The 21,785-nt window shown below is 38.0% G+C and overlaps 1 protein-coding gene across 12 annotated transcripts in view; it reads left to right on the forward strand.

The window, feature by feature from the left end:
* The window catches only part of LOC125237050 (MAP/microtubule affinity-regulating kinase 3-like), a 296,828-nt gene that overhangs the window by 246,230 nt on the left and 28,813 nt on the right, over positions 1-21,785 (forward strand). For all 12 annotated transcript variants that reach the window (XM_048143984.1, XM_048143994.1, XM_048143992.1 and 9 more), the window contains 9 exons: positions 7,111-7,207; positions 9,978-10,126; positions 12,008-12,115; positions 12,529-12,651; positions 13,156-13,291; positions 13,905-14,040; positions 14,502-14,686; positions 18,513-18,625; positions 20,212-20,305. In XM_048143984.1, coding sequence (XP_047999941.1) covers positions 7,111-7,207; positions 9,978-10,126; positions 12,008-12,115; positions 12,529-12,651; positions 13,156-13,291; positions 13,905-14,040; positions 14,502-14,686; positions 18,513-18,625; positions 20,212-20,305 — 1,141 coding nt within the window. The remainder of the gene's footprint in view (positions 1-7,110; positions 7,208-9,977; positions 10,127-12,007; positions 12,116-12,528; positions 12,652-13,155; positions 13,292-13,904; positions 14,041-14,501; positions 14,687-18,512; positions 18,626-20,211; positions 20,306-21,785) is intronic.

Genomic DNA, 21,785 nt, shown 5'->3' on the forward strand with positions numbered 1-21,785 from the left:
TCACATCTGCGCTTGACTTAGTTGAATATAAATTACCGCTATAAAAATAAGGTTGAAAAATTAACGCTCATTCTCTCCATGGTGTTTTATTACACGCCATTTTGGCACAATCTCTTTTAAACTGCCATATTTCTGCCAAATCGGTGTTTGCACATGGAGATTTCAAGTTTTTTGTGCTCCTCCATTATATGCGCTCTAAATGGCATAATTTATACCAGTATTTGCGCTATTACTGAATAAGTGATATTAGAAGTATGTTTCTAATTGTGTTCGAAAATACGAGTAAGGATTTGTATTATACTATAGTTTTTACCCGCGGCTTCACCCGCGTTAAATTCGAAAATTGCGAAATGCTCCATACAAACTTCCACCCCCCAATATAGGGAAGTGGGGGATTAGAAAGAGACAAAAAGTAGCGTATGTCACTCTCCATCTCTTCAACTATCTCCACATAAAAAATCACGTCAATTCGTCGCTCCGTGTTGCCGTGAAAGACGGACAAATAAGCACACACACACTTTCCCATTTATAATATTAGTAATTAGTATGGGTTGATAGTTTTTGGTGTACATCATGGTCTTCATGTCTTGTAAAATATTATTATAACCCCTATAAGGGACTCCTTTAGTCCAAACAATTTATTAGTCTTATAGTACCTACTACGTTTTGTGGAAAAAAGAAACGTAAACAAGAATCTGTGTAAGGAATCGTTTACATTCCTGGCTTGTCGATAATTCTGTTTCATACGTAAATACAGTAGCAAGCTCTTCTACAAATAATTATAGGAATCCCTACAAGTACTTTGAACATCGACGGTAAAATGAGCTTGAATAAACGAACACTTGATGAAAGAGATTCGAAATAAATAGTTATTTGTTATACAAGGGGGCAAAGTTGTATTTTAACGCCGAGTGTGCAATTGAAAAACGAGCAAGCGAAAGGATTCTATAGTTGAACCACGAACGAAGCGAGTTTCCTGGAACACAAAACTTTCCCCCTCACTATAGCGAGGAAATTGCAACGCAAAAAAACGCGTTTATCACTGCTTCCAGTAATTCCACAGGTGGTAAATCATCTTCATCACTAAATACATCCACTTTTATCAGTTTTAAAGCAGAAAATTTGACTATATTCAATGTCAAATTACTTTATCCACTAGTGGATAAAATACGTTTTTACCCGCTGGTATTAAAGGACAAAAACGTGTTTCCGAGCTAGTGAGGGGAAAATGTATTTCCACCCTTTATGTGAGCCGTCTTGCATAATTTATAAAGAGCGTTGAAAACTTGACGCTATGTAATGTTTGTGCTAATGAGCAGGCTAAAGACATTTATAAGTAGACCACGAACGCACACCTACATTGCCGGTCAACGACCTCTGCATAGAATAGGGTTATTGAATCAAATGTCACTTTGCTTATTAAGGATCATAATAAAAGCAAACAGTTGTAATCGACATGTCAATCAAAAGAAAATGTTATCCTTTTAAACGAGCAATTCTTGTATATTTATTTATTTATTTATATATACCGACGATCTCGGAAATAGCTCTAACGATTTCGCTGAAATTTGTTATGTGGGGGTTTTCGGGGGTGAAAAATCGATCGAGCAAATTTTCGAGTTTTCATGCGTTTTTCTTCGAGCGCCATCTCGTGTGCAGTAGTTGTACTATTAAGACAGAATTCTTTCGGTCGATGTAAGTATTATTTATTGTAAAGACTAGATGTAAGTTTTTTTAGACTTCGGTACTTGTTATGTTGTTTTTCATACAACTTGAGAAGTATTTGCAAGTATAACTGTGTCGCCGCCCTAGCGGGGCTGGAGAACATTAATTAGTGTAAAAGATTACATCTGTCAGAGGATGTTAGACGGAAATTCGTATTTTCCCCACGCCATGAAGTATGTTCACTGTTATTTAGAATAGAATTCCGTTGGCATAAAAAATAAAATCACTTTATTTCAGACACAATAGGTCCATATAAAATACTTATACAAAAACGAAAAACAAAAACAAAAAAAATATATATACAAAAAAATAAAGGTGTGATATCGATTTTATATGTCCGTGTAAGAAGCCATGCAAAACTCTTACGTATGAAGTGTAATCTCGGCCCTAGCTCAGTATTATGCATGCTATTCTCACAATGCACCTAAGAATATACGTGTCATTCACGAAGACGCGTGCGTAGAGTCTTAATGTCATATTATTAAAGGTTAGATTTGTCAAATGTGCATGTCATCATCTAGGACACGAATTATAGTAACTGGGTAAAGCGTCTTAACACTTGTATCAGCTGTAGTTGTACTATCAGTGTGTTGTGAGGTTCTTACGAAAGCGAAGAAATTGTTCAATTTGAGCTTTGGATACAATATGAAATGGGTAGTTGCTGTAATAAGGTATTCGTATATGTTTCGTGTTTGCGCTAGTGATTCAGATACATGTTTTTCCTAGCATGTGTATATTTGATTGAGGCTTGAATTAGTTTAGAACGTGGATTAGTGTTGGCTATAAATCATTATATTGATGATTATATTGGTTGAGCCTTAAAATTTTCGTTTCCACGTTTTTTTCGAGTTTCTAGGCATATTTTAATTTAATCTATAAGGTGCATTAGGGTAATTTCTAGTGACAGAAATGCTCGGGTAATTTCGAAAGGGGAATTTTGATACGAGTATGATGGAAATAATGGTGATTTTTATGCGACTTTCGAAATTGCACCTCAAATTTTGCTTATGTATTTGACCCGAAATTGCAACTTTGCCTTACAGGCATGCATCATTACTAGTTTACATCAATTCCAAATTAAACTTATTTTTTTACTCGGAAAGTCTGAAAGTTCAAATCCGTACAATATTATAAATGGGAAAGTGTGTGTGTCTGTTTGTTTGTTCGTCTTTCACGGCAAAACGGAGCGCCGAATTGACGTGATTTTTTAAGTGGAGATAGTTGAAGGGATGGAGAGTGTCATAGGCTACTTTTTGTCTCTTTCTAAAGCGAGCGAAGCCGGGCAAAAACTAGTTACATATAAAAGTCAAAGCTCCTTGATCAAGTCGAAACGTCGAAGGTCAAGTTACAGAAATAGCCGCCAGCATTAGTTATTAAAAACCCGCCATTAGCCGATACCGTGAAAATGGAAAAACTTGCCGGCGGCGCCATTACCGTTTGGAAAAGAAAGTTTTTCTCTCTAGTGCATAATGTGGTGCATTTTACAGAGTGCTAGAAACTAGTTTCAAGTCTAATGATGTGATTTTTAGGGTTCCGTAGTCAACTAGGAACCCTTATAGTTTCGCCATGTCTGTCTGTCCGTCCGTCCGTCCGTCCGTCCGTCCGTCCGTCCGTCCGCGGATAATCTCAGTAACCGTTAGCACTAGAAAGCTGAAATTTGGTACCAATATGTATATGAATCACGCCGACAAAGTGCAAAAATAAAAAATGGAAAAAAATGTTTTATTAGGGTACCCCCCCTACATGTAAAGTGGAGGCTGAATTTTTTTTTCATTCCAACCCTAACGTGTGATATATTGTTGGATAGGTATTTAAAAATTAATAAGGGTTTGATAAGATCGTTTTTTGATAATATTTATATTTTCGGAAATAATCGCTCCTAAAGGAAAAAAAAGTGCGTCCCCCCCCTCTAACTTTTGAACCATATGTTTAAAAAATATGAAAAAAATCACAAAAGTAGAACTTTATAAAGACCTTCTAGGAAAATTGTTTTGAACTTGATAGGTTCAGTAGTTTTTGAGAAAAATACGGAAAACTACGGAACCCTACACTGAGCGTGGCCCGACACGCTCTTGGCCGGTTTTTTTATATAAATGGGCTTACTCTTGACCACAGACTAGCCAAAGGCAAAGACGTGGCCTACGATCGAGTGAGTTCGCCCAGAAGATGCCTGTTCACCCTAAAATAAGTTCAATGACCTGGACCTAAAAGTTTGCTTAAATTACATTGCATACTAATGCTATTTTGTTGCAAATATAATAAAGTGATCAAAGATTGTATAAACTATCGCTTGTGTAAAGTCTGTAAAAATAAAATTTCCTTTATGATTGAATAATTAGACAAATTTTCAAGATAGAAATCTTATGAAATTTTAACAGAAATTCTACATTTAGAAGATGAAGGCTAAAAGACGCTGATAGAAAGCCAAATATTCATATTTTCCTTATTAGTTTTTTATTGTTAACTACCAAACTACAAGGAGCATGTATTTTCAGCATTATTACTAACTTATCCTTGTTAGTGCAAAGCTGGCAACATATTTGAAATTTCAAGCTCGCTTACCATCCTTTGGCCCGCGCTCATTTGCATTAGCTTCTCACAACTTTAATTAGTTTCAGCTTGCTCTGTTTTCTTTTAAATGTAATTGGATGAACAGCTATATCTGTTGCTCTGCATTTACATCTCAACTTCGTCCGAGATGTATTCTAAACTTCGAATCCCATTTGAAAAAAAGTACTGGAAAACTGTTTCTATACCCCACAGTTTCCACCTCTTTAGCAGTGAATTTCAAATATAATAAGTGAATTTAGGTACGATTTGTAGAAATCAAATCTCGTGGCTTCTTTTTTTCCTACCATAAATGTATATCAAAAACATTAAATAAAAATTAAAATAAATTGAATTGACAACGTTTCAAAATTTTCAATGTCCCTAAATCGAAAACCATTTCGAGATATACGCTTGTAGATCATGTAAATAATTTTTTTAATTTTTTTTCCGTATTTTTAGTATAAAAAATCTTAAAAATAGTTTAAAGGGGAAGTGACGTCAAATAGCTGATTTAGAGCTGCCACTATACCAAAATCTTCCAGTTGGGATGTCACTTGAGTTTGACAGTGACACTTATCACAGTTCGTAGCAAAGATATTAAAAATTTCATGGCTTAGTCTATGGTTCGTAGTTATTCACTACGGTTGACAGTGACACTTGACAGTCAGACATACCGGACTGTTTGAGCTGACTGTTAAAACTTTTTTTTTTAAAATGATTTTGTCGTTTTCTTAGGTGTATGAAACAACACATGTGACGTCACGAAGCTGTGTCTTGACGTTTGTAACTTACGCTCTTTCTGCTCGAAGTAGTAATAAGAAGGGATTTTCTCATTAAAATAGCAGTTTTTGGAAATGAGTTCTTTCAAACCAAACAATAAAAAGTAGTACTCAAAAATATGAAATGTTGTCAATTGTGGGTTAAATTGTGGCGTAGGCGAGAGGCTGGCAATCTGTCACTGCAATGTCACAGTTTCGTTTTCTTTCAACCCCTTATTTGCCAAGAGTGGCACTGAAACCTGAGTAGTTTCATGTGCTCTGCCTACCCCTTCATGGGACACAGGCGTGATTGTATGTATGTATGTAAAAACATTGAATCTTTGGAACATTTCAGATGATATCGGTATATTGTTTTCCATAACAGAAGATATCTTTGTTTGATGTGCAATGAGAACGTCCTCATCTAAAATTACAACATCATAAGTATTATTGCAATTGAAGTACAGTCACCGGCATAAATATGTGATGATTTCTGTACCTTGTCGCTTTTAATCGTTTGACAATTTCGTATGATATTTCATACACGATGTTAAAGCGACAAGGTACAGACATCATCACTTACTTATACCGGTGACTGTACTACCCTTTTGCAATAAAATGCTATAAATATTCCTTTAATGATCGTCCAAGCGGCCGGGGGTTGTTACCCTAAAAACCAGTTGAGAAAATTTACGGCAAAAACATAACTCCGGTCCCGAACCCGGTCTTAAAACGGGTTCGCACGTAAAAGGAAACGTTTCCTTTGCGGGACCCCGTTTTCATGGGTCTATGTCCTGCGAATAGGGTAACCATGTAAAGCCTGCTCAGAAATATATGACTACGCTCCACGTTGCGGAATTTGACTATACTGAACTGTCACTGGATTCATCAGAATAACAGCGCCCTCTTGACACTATCTGTATTCAATATTTCTTTATTTATTTAATAATACTGCGATTTTATTTGCAATTCCTTAAAATTAAGGTCGCATTCGATTGCGATAACTTTTGGTAGATCAAAAATTTAGCGATCATTTTCACGTAATCGAATATCGAATAACGATGCTACTCGTATTTACTCGTATTAGCTTCTAACTACGTACTTCAAAAGGTTAACCGGAATACTAAATTTAGTTTTTTTTACCAATTTTTCCCAAAGATGATGACTAACCAAACTCTTTAGAATATGGAATACCTACCTAACTATTTTTTATGGAAAAGTGAACGAACGGAATGTTGAAAAAAATTTGATGACGTCTGGTTACCCTTTCGAGTGAACCTTAACAAAGATAAAGAGGATTCAGGTCGCATGGCCGCCAAAGATAAACTGATGTTTGTTGGTCCTTTGTGTTTAGTTATTTGAGGGACAAGGGTCCCTTGACGGATATTGTATAATGGAGAAATTTGGAGTCAGCGGTTAATGAAGGAGAACATGTTTAAAATGGGACTTTGTAGTGCTCGCGTGTTTATCGGATTATTGAAACTACGCATGTAAGAATTAAGACTTGATAGACCTTTTAAAATGCTGTCATTCTGAAAAAGAGGGCTGTATCTACATACTTACATAGTCGTAAGACTTCCCCAACAATACAATTCGCGAAGAATGTCAACAAACATTGTATTAAAAATGTCTTCAGTTTCCATTCTAATCTCATCAAATGCTGCCTAAATCCATATGTTTTTAATCACTTTTTACCACACAATGATACTGTTACTTCACTATAAAATAACAAAATAGTGCAGGAATAGTATTCCAGGCATTTTTAATTAGATGTTTCAATGATAAAATAGGATTCGCGATGACGGCGATTTTATGCAAAGTCATTCAATGTCACGTGATCGCATCTGAACTCTGTGGCAATTGACACTTGGCACTGACAATTCTGTGCCCATTTCTCGGTTGATAAGCAACATTGTTACTCAGCGTTAATATTTCCTTATTGAACATAACAGGCAATGAACGGCGAAGTGTCATTATCGGGCGACAATTGTCACTATTGTAAAATAGGCCACTGCAGGTCATAATTAAACTAGAGTATTGAATCTCTTGAACTAATTCGTCAATTCTCCTGTTTCAGAGTGCATCGGAGTCGTCCGCGGGCGCCGGCGGGGGCTCGGCGACGGGCAGCGTGCGGGTCTCCTCTCGGTCCAGAACCTCAGAGGAGCCACACATTGGTAAGTTCCACTTGTTCATTGTTAACATTTCACGTTGAAAGCATCTTGGACCCCCTAGATGGTGTTCTCAAATGGCGCTTGGCGAAGAATTGAAGCCTATTTAGAAATCTGATCTTCAACAGGTCACTATGTCAAGCGATATCATTGAGGAACCGACTGAAGAAGAAGTAGATATCAGTATAGGATGATATAAGTACCTTAACGTCCTTGGTTCGTGTATGCCTTCGGGGCAGTAAAATGTTTGACGAATTGTAAAATGTGTGCGTCACTGGGGTCACTTTTGGCGAGTACCTATTGCTGCAGGATTAATACACTTTTGACTTTTTTTTTAATTGGGTTTCAAATAAAAAAAAAAAAAAAATATTCAGGGTAAAAAAAATACAATAAAAAAAAATCTAAGTCATAACAGGGGCAGCTCACTCCGCGATTCTGTCGCCACGCTACAAGTACATGCTGGCGGCCGCGAGTTCGCGGCCTAATCAGGGGTGGCGCGCGTTCTCACGGAACGCACGTTCGCACTTTCTATTGTTACTTTATGTCGCGAGTTTTTTTTAGGTTCATATGCGATGTCCGCATGTGAATGGCTAATAACGTTTAGTTAAATAGTCATCATGAATAGAATAGGACAATCTTACACAGATCTAGTATTGATAAAGTCCCACGGAAAAGTTCTAAGCTTGTGATGTTGGGACTTAAACAAAAATATATAAATACTGTATCCTAGCTAGAAAGTACCTAAGACTTGAATATAATAGTAGGTATAACATTTTATCTGAGTATTAATCCATAGGAAACCCTATCGTCCGACGCTGCGCACGTGCGGCTGGTTTCTTTGTTAGAATTTTGTAGTTATTTAAAAGGCGGCATTATGTGAACATCAAAGCAGTGGGCCTTCTGTACTTGTACTATTATATATTCTGTGGTCATAACCACAGATGTCATGTCATAACCAAACCTAAAAACCATACCAACAAAAATAGTTCGTGATCAGCAGCGCAGGTTTCGTCAAGTGGACATAAAACAAATCAGCTATTGGCTTTGTCATCTACATACAAATTATACTTGACTCGACTTATTAGTATTACTTAGCTGATATTTGCGAAAACAAAAATATATAAGCTGTCAAACAACTTAACGATGACAAGATGTAATTCGCACTTGACCTAAATATGCCTTTGGGACTGAAGAATGTTTGCAGATGTTGACAGATTGGAAAAAGGTATTTGAGATTAGGGACCTTTCGTAGAATACCCATTACTGGATTAATACGCTGAGTCTTCTGAAATTGGGTTTCAATTTATATACGACTTATTCGTAGATGATATTTGAAAAAGCACGAATCGTAACTGTCAATACAACTGAACGATAACAAGATGTAATTCGTCTTTGACCCGAAGTTGCCCTTTAGGTTGAAGAATGTTTGCCGAATGAAAAAAGGGTATGCGCGATTAGGGTCCGACCTTTCGTGGATTATTACTACGGGATTAATGCACGAGTAGGCGTACTTTAAGGATCAGCGACCTTTGGATTTGTGGAAAAAAAATCCAAATTATATTCGACTTGTTGTTGGTCTGAGTAAACGCTCGGAGCGGAGCCTTCGGCGGACTTGCCAGCGTCCCGGCTTTAGGGCGTCGACTCAGGACACTTGTATGAGCTTCATTGTTTGGCATGCACGCTGCGCGCCCCGCTCCGCTACATGCTCCCAATATGAGCGTGCCTTACTCTTACATATTAGATGATATTTGAGTATTTCTTTTTTTTTGCCAATAAAAAATTTTTGATTGTTTTAGGGAAGTTTAGGTCAATTGTACTCAGAATCACGAGTACTTTCAATCTCACTGGGAGACAAAAAGTGTCCCAGAATTTCCATACATTTTTGTTACTTTCCTCTTTTGTTACCCCATACAACATGTACGGAAAATGGTAACAAAATAAGAAAAAATCGTATGGGACAATTTTTTTAACTACTAGGATTGAAAAAACTAGTAATTCTGAGTAGAAATACGAGTCGCATATTTTTTTTCAAAAATATCACACTTCATAAAAGTGGCAAAAAAAAAAGAAATGCTCATTTGCGGAAACGACAAACTGTAATACTATCAATACAGTTTTATGACGAGATGGGTCTCGTCCTTGACTCGAGCTTGCCTTTAGGAGTGTTTGAATAATGTTTGACGAATGAAAAATTCCTTTTTCATTCCCATGCGCATTGGGATCCGACCTTTCGTAGATTATTGCTTGGGATTAATGTAGTACTTTAAGGGTCAGCGACTTCTGAAGTTATAAAATGAAATGTATTTCAGATTACGGGCAACGGGTTGCTTTTCGATTCGATATTAAAATCGACTTAATCTTATTGAATTCAGTATATCAGGTTTGTTAAATAGCGGGTAAAATTAACAATGAATATTTAAGTATTTACATTTAACTCCGTTTTTAAATGATAAAATTATGAGATTATGAATTACGATGTAAGAAAAATGCATGTTTCTAAAACCTACAAGGTGAAGTACGACCTTGTGGGTTTTAGAAATATGCATTTTTCTTAAGGAATGGGATTCAACATATTTACACATTTTATGCACATCTGATGGTGCTTAAACATGTTTTGTCGAAATTTAAATGGAAGGGTCTTTAGATTGTCTAAGTGCCATGAGTAATGTCAACTACCATCACATTGGAACGTGAGATGAAATCCGAGGTTCTTTTATCTGGTAGTTTATGTTATATTCAGTTTTAGATAGTTAAAACATTGTTTCCATTTTTCCAGGAAAGTACAAGCTGCTCAAGACTATCGGCAAAGGCAACTTCGCGAAAGTGAAACTCGCCAAACATGTGCCCACCGGCAAGGAGGTCGCCATCAAGATCATCGACAAGACCCAGCTCAACCCTGGCTCGCTGCAGAAACTCTTCAGAGAGGTGAGACCAACACCATCAATCATCATCATTATCATCATTGTTATCATCATCATCACCATCATCATTTTAGCTTTTAATCGCCCACTGCTGAGCTCTCGTCGTTTACCCCGCTGCAGAAACTCTTCAGAGAAGTGAGACCAACACTTTACATAGCAAGTCTATTGTGTAAGCGATCATTCCTATATCTCCCTCTCTATCAATCGATGCAAGAGCGATAGAGACAACTTCGCGAAAGTGAAACTCGCCAAACATGTGCCCACCGACAAGGAGGTCGCCATTAATATCATTAACAGTTTTCTGCAGAAATTCTTCAAAGAATTCTTCATCATCATCATCATCACCATCGCCATCATGTTCATCATCATCTTAGCCTTTAATCGAATCATAATCGTTGATTTTTTCTGCTCCTGGGCTAGTCTCATCCAGAGGTGTATCGCAATTTTTCGAATGTCTTCCACCCAAGGAGTTAATGGATGCCCAGCGCTTCTTAGATCCGAAAGGGCTATAAGTTCGTAAAATTTTATTCTGTGAGAATTTTTACATTTAAGTAATGTTGATCAGTCTGCCAAAAATGTGACTGAGATGCAACTAATACTGTAATGGTATATACGAGTAATATATATAAATGTACCTAAATTAATTATTACTTGTATGAAAAGATTACGCTCGTTTTAAACCATATGAGCAAAACATACGAAATTGTATTTTGATATGGGTACAGCAATGTGTGCCTATTTCAGTACGCTTTTTGCTGTGGCGCTCCTTAAATGCATTAAGTAGAGGATTACGTTCTGCGGTCTCTATTTCTTGTTGGTCACAATATAATGTGGATTATTTAGGGATCAAGTACAAGTTACACTATGTAGATAGTAAATTGTTTACTTGCCTTGTACAGTCGCATTCATTTATATCTACACACTTGCTCGAATAAAAAAATCTAAACTCGACTTGAATATTATGGCCATTCAATAAAAGCGAGTTCACATATTATTCTCCGTGGAACGTATAGTTGAACGCTACTGCATAAGTATTGATACCATTTCAAATAAGAATCTACGTTTCAAGTTTTGAGATTTATTATAGACTTGTCCTACCGACGTTAAACAACAATATTGGCGTGCCAAAACCAAACTTATTGCTGATATAGCTTCCAGTTTTCGCTTGCGTACTGAATAATATATCCATGAATCCCATAGTATTATTTCAATGGGAATTGTGCTTTGCGATTCTGTTTGTCTTTGTGAATTGTGTCGGTTCAACAAAGGTTTTAGTGAAGTATTTTGTATTTCAATGAATTAATGATATAAAATGCAAAATTTCAGGAAAACTGAATTTTTTTTAAGGTTAGTTACAATTTTAACGAGAATTTGAAAGTCACGAACAATATTACGAAATTAAATATTATCCTTTTCATAACTGTGTAAGATACAAAATCTGAACGCAGCGCAGAAATCTGATTGGACTGTATTATGTGTTTATATACAATTTGTAGGAATAGAGATACACATAAGTGGCTCCTCTGAATAAAAATTTTACAAAGAGGATCAACTATCTATGTTGTATTAACAAGCTGGCTGTACTTGTACAGTCAACCAATCTGGATCCTAGGCCACTGTAGAACCCTTTCACAGTAAAAGTCGAACTGACTTCTATAGCAAATAAAGCACGATGTCAATACGGCAGGGTTCTAGAGTGGCCTAGGTTTCTAATTGTTTGACTGTTCATTATTTTTCAGCCTTCTGGTGAATTTATGCAATAGTAGCAACTCCCGTTTATCAGAATTATCAGTTACAGCACTATATCTTCGGCATTGTTCAGTTCATCTTGCAATAAGCCCTTTTTTATTCATAACTATATTGAACACGTATTTCTTCTTTTCAGGTGCGGATAATGAAAATGCTGGACCACCCGAACATCGTCAAACTATTCCAAGTGATCGAAACGGAGAAGACTCTCTACCTGGTCATGGAATACGCTTCGGGAGGCGAGGTTAGTACTTACCTTTTGCGTAAAAGTTATATAAATATTTCTACTTTCATGCTCGGAAATCTCCGATATAGCAACGGTCCTAAAAGCCGTACATCATGTTTTAAAATGTTTGTTCAGTACAGTATTTTTTGGACTAGATTTTCTTGAATTTTTCACTTTAACAAGTCAAGTCGCGTGTACACATCATAAAGTTGCTGGTTTTTAGATTACGGACAGAACGCAACTGTCCAAATGAAGGAATTTCACCAGTCTTACAGTCCGCTATCTTATGCTCTGGTGTACATGAATAGTAAAATCAGCGAATTTTACTGACTTATCAATAAAGGTCAAACGACCGGCGCAGCAGCTGAAGAGCAGAGTTGATCAGCTGTTGTTGTACACGCTACTATAATGTTTGTAATGTGATATTTCAGGTGTTCGACTATCTGGTTTTACACGGACGCATGAAGGAGAAGGAAGCGCGAGCTAAGTTCCGGCAGATCGTGTCCGCTGTGCAGTACTGCCATCAGAAGCGCATCATACACAGGGATCTCAAGGTAACCCTTTCCCAATGATCACTTTAGTTCCAAAATGCCGTGGATTATGTCTAAAGACCACGACGAAACTAAAACACAGAACTGCGATTTCGAAACACGCCCGTTGGTCTCGTATTTCGCACAAACTTAATAGTAACTTGATAGTAAGTATATACGTGCGCGTATCGGCAAGTTCTACACAGGGATCTCAAAGTGAGGATATTACTGCTTCTTAGGTCACTGTCAAAACTGTAAGGTTACTAACGTATTATGGCGGCTTCAAGAGATCGTATGGGCCGTGCAGTCCGTGTAATACTGTCTCTATTAGAAGCGCGCCATACACACTACACACGTGGGGGGAGACCCTATGATAAAGATAGCGGATTTCTTTATAAAAACTGCTTTACAGTGGCTCGCTGAGCATTGATTTTCTGTTAAGTGTCCGTCGATGTTTGTCTTTACAAATATGCGTCCGTCCATACTGAATTAAAAGTCCATTGCTAATTGTTGTCATTAATGTTCCAGGCGGAAAACCTACTGCTAGACGGCGAGATGAACATAAAGATAGCGGACTTCGGGTTCTCCAACGAGTTCACGCCGGGCGCCAAGCTCGACACCTTCTGCGGCAGCCCGCCCTACGCCGCGCCAGAGCTCTTCCAAGGTAACTAGGGTTCCTTGCACAATAGTCTAGATACTATGACGGTGTTAAAAGAGGCTATACATAAACAGCCTATTTATAGCGAAGTTATGGAAGAAGAACATTTACTGCCCCGACCCCAAGTAATGGGAAAAGGGCAAGTGAATGATGACTATGCTATAGTGTTTGGGCATTTTTAGAAATTGGGACCCAAAATTAGTGACAGTGGTTAACAAAAATTAACTCTATATCAGTTTTGTGACGGCAATCAAGAATAAAATTTGTCTAAAAACCAACTTTTTTCATGTTCTAAATGTAGATTATTGCTCATAGTTTATGTAAATAACACAAAAGCAATATTTTTATTGAAATTTCATGCTTAATTGTCGTCACAAAACCGCGTGGCGCGTGGTCTTCCGCGACCACGGCCAGTGCAACCTGGCCGAAACGTTGGAAAAAAAGGTAAAATAATGTTAATTAATCGCGTTCGACCTGTATGTGACTTTAAATATGTCACAAAACTGACATCGAGTTAATTTTTGTTTACAACTTTCACTAATTTTAGGTCCCAATTTTTGAAAATGCCCGTTTACGTCTTAATGTTTCACAATTTGAACACTGTTGATGTAATTTTCAGGCAAGAAATACGACGGACCAGAGGTAGACGTGTGGTCGCTGGGTGTGATCCTGTACACTCTCGTGTCGGGCTCCTTGCCGTTCGACGGCTCCACTCTCAGAGAACTCAGGGAAAGAGTGCTCCGTGGAAAGTACAGGTAAAATATTACTCATTGATAGTGTAATGAGTACAGCGAGTAGAGTCAATTCAATTGTTTTTCGTCCGCAGAATTGTACACGCTAGACACATTTGCTCATAGATGTCTAATGTATGATTTTGCCATAGACAAGTTAGACTACATTACACTTTTGCACGTACAAAAAAATATTAGAATATTATTTGACCGACTGGCGCAGTCGGTAGGATAGCTTACTTTTAGTCGTATCCCGTCATCTTACCAAACAGGATAAATACTAATAAAGTATACTAATAAAATTAAAGGTCCTTTCAATGATTGACGCTGCCGTTCCGGCATTCTATTTCAACCCTTTGATGGCCGCTACTTTCGGCTTTGCAGTGTCCAAATCAAAGATTATGTCCATATTTTAGGTTATGTTTAAGGGGTACAGTTATCGTGTAGAGTCAGGCGGTCTTAATAGGGTATTGTCTAAATTCCAGAATACCGTTCTACATGTCAACGGACTGCGAGAACCTTCTAAAGAAGTTCCTCGTGCTGAACCCGGGCAAGCGCGCGTCTCTAGAGAGCATCATGCGCGACAAGTGGATGAACACCGGCTACGAGGACGACGAGCTGCGGCCCTACGTGGAGCCGCAGCAGGACTACAAGGACCACAAGCGGATAGGTACGCTTATATCTCACTAGTAGGGGTTAGTTAGCTCCTCGGGCTGAACCCGGAAAGCGCGCCTCGCTAGAGAGCATCTTGCGCGACAAGTGCCACACACTACAAGGACCACAAGCGGATAGGTACGCTTATATCTCACTAGTAGGGGTTAGTTAGCTCCTCGGGCTGAACCCGGGCAAGTCCGAGTCTCTAGAGACAAGTGCCACACACTACAAGGACCACAAGCGGTTAGGTACGCTTATATCTCACTAGTAGGGGTTAGTTAGCTCCTCGGGCTGAACCCGGGCAAGTCCGAGTCTCTAGAGACAAGTGCCACACACTACAAGGACCACAAGCGGTTAGGTATGCTTATATCTCACTAGTAGGGGTTAGTTAGCTCCTCGGGCTGAACCCGGGCAAGTCCGAGTCTCTAGAGACAAGTGCCACACACTACAAGGACCACAAGCGGTTAGGTACGCTTATATCTCACTAGTAGGGGTTAGTTAGCTCCTCGGGCTGAACCCGGCAAGCGCGCCTCGCTAGAGACAAGTGCCACACACTACAAGGAGCACAAGCGGATAGGTACGCTTATATCTCACTAGTAGGGGTTTTATAGACATACAACGTACATAGATTGTCTCGCAGAGTATTACAACGCATTTCATAGTTAATACTCAATGTACAGACAATCATTTACGGTCAAAAAGTTATGTACCACTGAGGTATATGTGGAGTTTGAGGATTGTAAGGAGCAAAGGACCATTATGTCGATAAGTAATAACAATAACCGTATTCTGCATATGTTACACGAAGATGGTTTTATGTTCTGAGGAATGTCGTCTCAATGGGCTCTTGTTATTTTATTGGTGTGACAAACGTCAAATGGATTTACATCAATCGCACTACGAACTGCGTGTTTTTACTGGAGTGCAGAATAATTACAAGGACCATAGAGAGGTATTTGCATTTCTCTCAGGGATATGATTTATTATCCATATAGGAGACAGCGCTAAAAACGGTTTAAGTGTCATCCTTGAGCTATATACAGTCATACATTTATTTGAAGTGGACAATATGGCTTCATACTTTGGGGCAAGGTCACAGTTGCAAATAATGATAGAAAATGTGGGTAAGTATGAAACACTTATGCCTTAATAAGTTATTGAATCATGAAGCTACTACGGACCACAAGTTGATCATAATGCTTTTATAAGCTCAATATTATGCTTTACCACAAAGCTTTATAAGAAAGTTAAGGCTCACATACAACCCAAAATGAGCATTACAGACACTTTTTCAGTACCATTAATATTGTTTCTACACGCAGAAATATACAAAACATGTAACTTATTGGAAATAAGTTTCGAAATATGCTTACTTCACGCAGAATGCTACACAAAGTTAACGCAACACAGTGGTGTGGCTTTAACTACGGCCCTGACTATTACTGGAACGCAGCGTTTTCTTTAATTTTTGTGGGCGCATTTTTGATATGATTCAATATTTGAATACGACGCGTGGTTTCAGCCCAATCTTTCTCTATTCTGACTAGTCCATTATGAGGACGCCCAAGTTTAAATAGTGAAGGAACTTTGTTAAAAAAATTGACCAAAGAAATTAGGGCGCACTAAACGCCTGAAGTATATCTTACATTGATCCCTTTTTTTATTGTTTCTACATATAATTAGAGTTGAAAGGAAGCCACCCCACTGTGTGCTGCGTATATTTTGCATCACTGACTATTGTGTGATTAATATCCGTTTGTATTCCATGCCAACAACGCTATCGGCACAGCTCAAGTTGGTAGGTGATCATAGCTTCATTGTGTTAGATATCTGTTCGCTTCATTTTATTTCGTTTAAAGTAAAGATTAGTAAGCTTCTGTGAATTTGTTTATTGGCACGTGTGTTGTCACCTTTTTTTTTAATTATTATTTGCTAATTCATGTGATAGTCTTGAATACTTGGTCTAGAATATCATGTTTTCGATATGTCTTCTGTGTTAAAAATACGAGTAGATATTTGTTATAGAACTACTTACGAGTATCTATATTGAAAAGAAAATAAAAAATGAGCATGTTTCTAGTTTTAGCTGACTGTATCGATTTAAAGTTTAATATTTTTTGAAGAAACGAAGACAATAATTTACTTTTCTCAAACATGCAATGAAATATTGCCTTTACGTTCCTTAAAATGGGCTGGGAAGTATCGCTTTTTGGGCGCAACAACTGGAGAGGACTGTAAATGGATTTCATTTCATATTATTTTTCAGGCCTAGGCCTGCAAAGTAACTTTTTTTTATAAAATATTTTTTTTTATTTCATTGTATGTTTGAGAAAAGCGGTTTCTCTAGTTTTGCTGCCATAGAACTCGATGGCACTTTATTGCCGGTCTGCTCCGACTTCAAGTACCTTGGCTCGCTCGTACAGTGCGATGGCGATATCGATCGGGACGTGAAAAACCGGATTAGCACAGGGTGGATGAAATGGCGACAGGTTACGGGAACTATTTGCGACGCCCGGATGCCTCTTCGATTGAAGGGTAAAATTTATAAATCCATCATCAGACCTGTCGTCATGTATGGATCAGAGTGCTGGGCCCTAAAGGTGATGGATGAAAAGAGATTGCATGTAACAGAGATGAGAATGTTAAGATGGATGTGTGGCGTGACAAGGATGGATAAGATAAAGAATGAGTATATAAGAGGAAGCCTGAAAGTTGCACCGATAGTAGAAAAAGTAAGAGCTAATCGTCTGGCATGGTATGGGCATGTGATACGAAGGGATGAAAGTCATGTGACGAGAAAGACATTGCGAATGAGTGTGGAAGGAAGTAACGGGAGAGGAAAACCGAGGAAAAGGTTGATGGATTGCGTGAGAGATGATATGAAGCGAAAGCAAGTGAATGATGAAATGACGGATGATAGGGAGGTATGGAAGCGGAAGACATGCTGCGCCGACCCCAAATGAATGGGATAAGGGCAGGCGAAAGATGATGTATGTTTGAGAAAAGCACTATACATGCCTCGGCGTGAAAACGGATTCCCGGCCTCGTATCCCTATCCGGTATATACCCACTTGGCCGGAAATCCTCATTTTCCCGGCCTCTGATGTAATGTACTGTTTTACCCATTAAGCATGACCCTACGTCTCTTGTCTCAGCAGAAAAAAATTGTATAAGCCAAAATATAATTTTGTGACAGGCATAATTCATGTGCAAATACAATATTAGCACTTTGAAGCCAACTGACGCGATCGGCAAGAGCCCAAAATCAATCATTTCTAGTTTAAAATGACGCGCTTCGGCGCTCAAAGACTTAAAAGAGTTATAAAGCCTGATCAAAGACATATATGACTATTGTTAAAGAGGATCAAGTATTATAGAGAATTACTGTCAAAGTAAAATCTGTAATCAGTAATCACAGGGCGTAGACTGCCATCTCTCGACAAAAGCTTAAAATTTTCAAACCTCAGTTTTGGCAATTTGGCCCGTATTCTTAGCTGGATATGTGTTAAAATGTTAATATTAGCGCCATCTAGTGGAGCGTCCTCCAAAGGTGTAACGCCATCTAGGCCACCGTACCTATTTCTATATGGTTCTGAGGTACGTTTTTTTCTTAGATTGTAGCTGTCTATACATATGTCTTTGAGTTTAGTTATGAGTTACATATGTCTATGCTATTGTCAAGAGGGCGCATTTATTCTGATGTATGCGGTGACACAGCATAGTATGATGAAAATAGTTCTAATGAAATTCCGCAACATGGCGCGGAGTCAGGCTTTAGTGTAGTATGTACAGTAGATAACCCAAGTTTGTACCCCAACAGTAACATATTCCTGTGTTTACAGAGGCTCTGGTGTGCCTGGGGTACAACCGGCAGGAGATCGAGTACTCTCTCGCGGAGGCCAAGTATGACGACGTGTTCGCCACATATCTGCTGCTCGGCAGGAAAAGTACTGACGTGAGTATATAAAACCACATTGTCGTGTGTCGTGCGATTGTCGCATGTGTGGCGAAGAGGAAGAGAAAGTTAGACATCTAATGTTGTGAATGTCACGCCCTCGCCAGACAAAGAATGAAGAACTTTGGAGCAGGCTACCTGGCACCGAAGGACTTCAGAGAGCTACCCATGAGCCTCATCATCCGATACGTGGAGATGGTCGAGAAGCTCCTGAATAGCTGAAGGATCTTAGGGTCGTAGGGGGTAATTGCACAAAAGATCCCGATGGGTCGAAGTGTATTTAAGATAAGATAAGATATAAAACCACAGAATACAAGAATAGTTGACTAATGTGTTCAAATGGGCGGTTGACATTAGGTTCTGTAGACGCAGTGATACCATAGATTAAATATAAGAAGATTATACCATCCCATACATTAAAATGCGACCGCCTAAGAACGCGCATACACTACACCACACATAGATGGCGCCACAAAAAATGTGTTGTAGCTTTCGATTATACTTGTAGATGGCGTTAAGTGTCACTTTTGACATAGATTTATGGCTCGAAAGTGACACTTAACGCCAATCTACGATGGCAACAAGGCATCATTATCATTCTTAGACATTTTATCTTTTTATGCATTATTTTTTTATACAATGAGCAATACGATAAGTATGATAAGATAAAGTTTTTTCAATAAGTTGGCAATTTCATAATTTGGGATCCCCCAATTAGCGTAAGTTGTTGACAAAAATTAACTCGCTGTCAGTTTTGTGACGACTATTAAGCATAAAATCTGACTAAAAATTTATTTGTTTCACGTTCTAAATGTAGATTATCGCTTAAAGTTCATGTTATTAACACAAAAACAATATTTTTATATACATTTCATGCTTAATTATCGTCACAAAACTGACAGCGAGTTAATTTTTGTTAACAACTTACGCTAATTGGGGGGTCCCAAATTCTGAAAATGGAATATGTAGGTGTAATTCTCATATTACTTAACATTTGTCCTCGTAAGGCCCAATGTACATTACAATGTATTGCAATCTCATTTGAACCTTCCATGAACTGAATAAAGTAGAATTTCCATTGTTACATTGATTTTTGAAACAAACGAAAATCTTACCAATTTATTTATAGAATAAGGTTCAAATTCAAAATGAGAAAACTAACTATGGTGGGCCTTACGAGATTATACGTGGGTGCTTGAGAACAGTTGTATAATTTATGAAATTTACTGTTTTTATTAGATTAAAACATGTCAGTATTATCAAAGAGGATAGAGTATTAAAGAGAGTTACTGTCAAAGTAAAATGTGTAATCACCGGGCATAGACTGCCATCTCTCAACACAGGCTTAAAACTTTTGAACCTCAGTTTTGACAATTTGGCCCATATTCTTAGCTTGATATGTTTTAAAATGACAAATATTAATATTAGCGCCATCTAGCCGAGCGTACCCCAAAGGTGTATTGCCATCTAGGTCACCGTACCTTTTTCTGTATGGTTTTGGGGTACGTTTTTTTCTTAGACTTTATCTGTCTATACGAAGTTATATAGTTCTTTGGTATTATCAAATTGTATGTATTGTTACGCAGCCGGAGTCGGACGGCAGCCGCTCGGGCTCGTCGCTGTCGCTGCGCAACGCGGCGCCGCAGGCGCAGCAGGCCGCCGCCGCCAACCAGCACTCAGGTACACACACACATACCCTGTTACACATACATAAACCTAGTTTTTACCGGTTAAAACCGGTTTATTTCGATTTTACTACGAACTTTCTAAAGAACGCGAACGTTATGAGAACTTTATTTTAACCGAAATAAACCGGTTTATTCGACGAGCGGCGAGACGCGCCGGCACCGCCTAAATACCTACGTTCACGCAGCGACTTGTTTTGTTTGATTAGAACAGTATCCTCTCATGCTGCGGAATAAACCGGTTTATTTTGTTATGAACCGGTTAATAAAACGAATCCTTTATTAAAGCCTTCCTCTAAAAACCAGTTTAAAAATGGCGGTTTTTCGAGCGAAAACGAAATTTAAAGTTAACGGTTACGAAGATAATTCGTTGCGTAAAAATATAAAAAATATATCAAAAGTAATAAAAAACATTAGCTTTCTAATCTTTCTATGTAAAATAATATGCAACGCAATAGAATTTTTATTTTCTTTCAAAGTATATAATATGTAAATACAACAAGAAAATAGTACTAAATATCATTCTATTTATCTTATAAGTATAAATATTGACTAGTAATTTACACAAATACAAAACTGCATAATGCAGGATACTAAAATAGTATACTTAGCATAAATACATCAACAAAAAAATTAACCCTACATAATATAGACAAAGAATACGCTGTATATAGGCAGCATTAACGCTTAGCTTAAGATCGGGCGTAGCCGCTTGCTTCACGGGTCACCTCGGGCCATCGTGCTTGTCCTATCATGTGCTTCTTTGCCATCACATTTGCTCATCAAGATTTGTCCAAACTATACATTTAAGGGCCGATACGGAATTCTAAATTGCAACTGATCGTCGACGGCTGCATCCCATGCAAGTTGTAGTTGTTTTCCAGTCGGTATTAGCCTTAAATGACAAATTTTTCACCAGAGGAATTTTAAACTTTATTTTTACCCTAAAGTAAATTGGGTACTTTTTAAGGATTTTATGTTGTTCTGGCTTAGATAATAAATCTTGGTGTTTAGATCATGGTGTTTGGCAAAGTAGCAATCGTGTGGGTGCGAAATCGATTTTATAGGGTTTTACTCGTTTTACATTAAAATTTTCGTCGTGGATGGAATATTGGAGGAATGTCATTGAGGCGCACGGATTTTTTTATACATATTTAAATTTGGTTTCATAAGTGATTGAGTCAATACGAGTATTTTATTGGTTACTTACTCTGTGTTATTATTATGACGATGACAACCGGTCTGGCGCAGTCGGTAGTGACCCTGCCTGCTGCGCCGCGGTCCCGGGTTCGAATCCGAAAAGGGCATTTATTTGTGTGATGAGCACAGATATTTGTTCGTGAGTCATGGATGTTTTCTTTGTATATAAGTATTTGTATATTATATATATCGTTGTCTGAGTACCCACAACACAAGCCTTCTTGAGCTTACCGTGGGACTCAGTAAATCTGTGTAAGAATGTCCTATAATATTTA

This window comes from Leguminivora glycinivorella, chromosome 20 (genome assembly GCF_023078275.1).
Source record: "Leguminivora glycinivorella isolate SPB_JAAS2020 chromosome 20, LegGlyc_1.1, whole genome shotgun sequence".
Taxonomy (NCBI): Eukaryota; Metazoa; Arthropoda; class Insecta; order Lepidoptera; family Tortricidae; genus Leguminivora; species Leguminivora glycinivorella.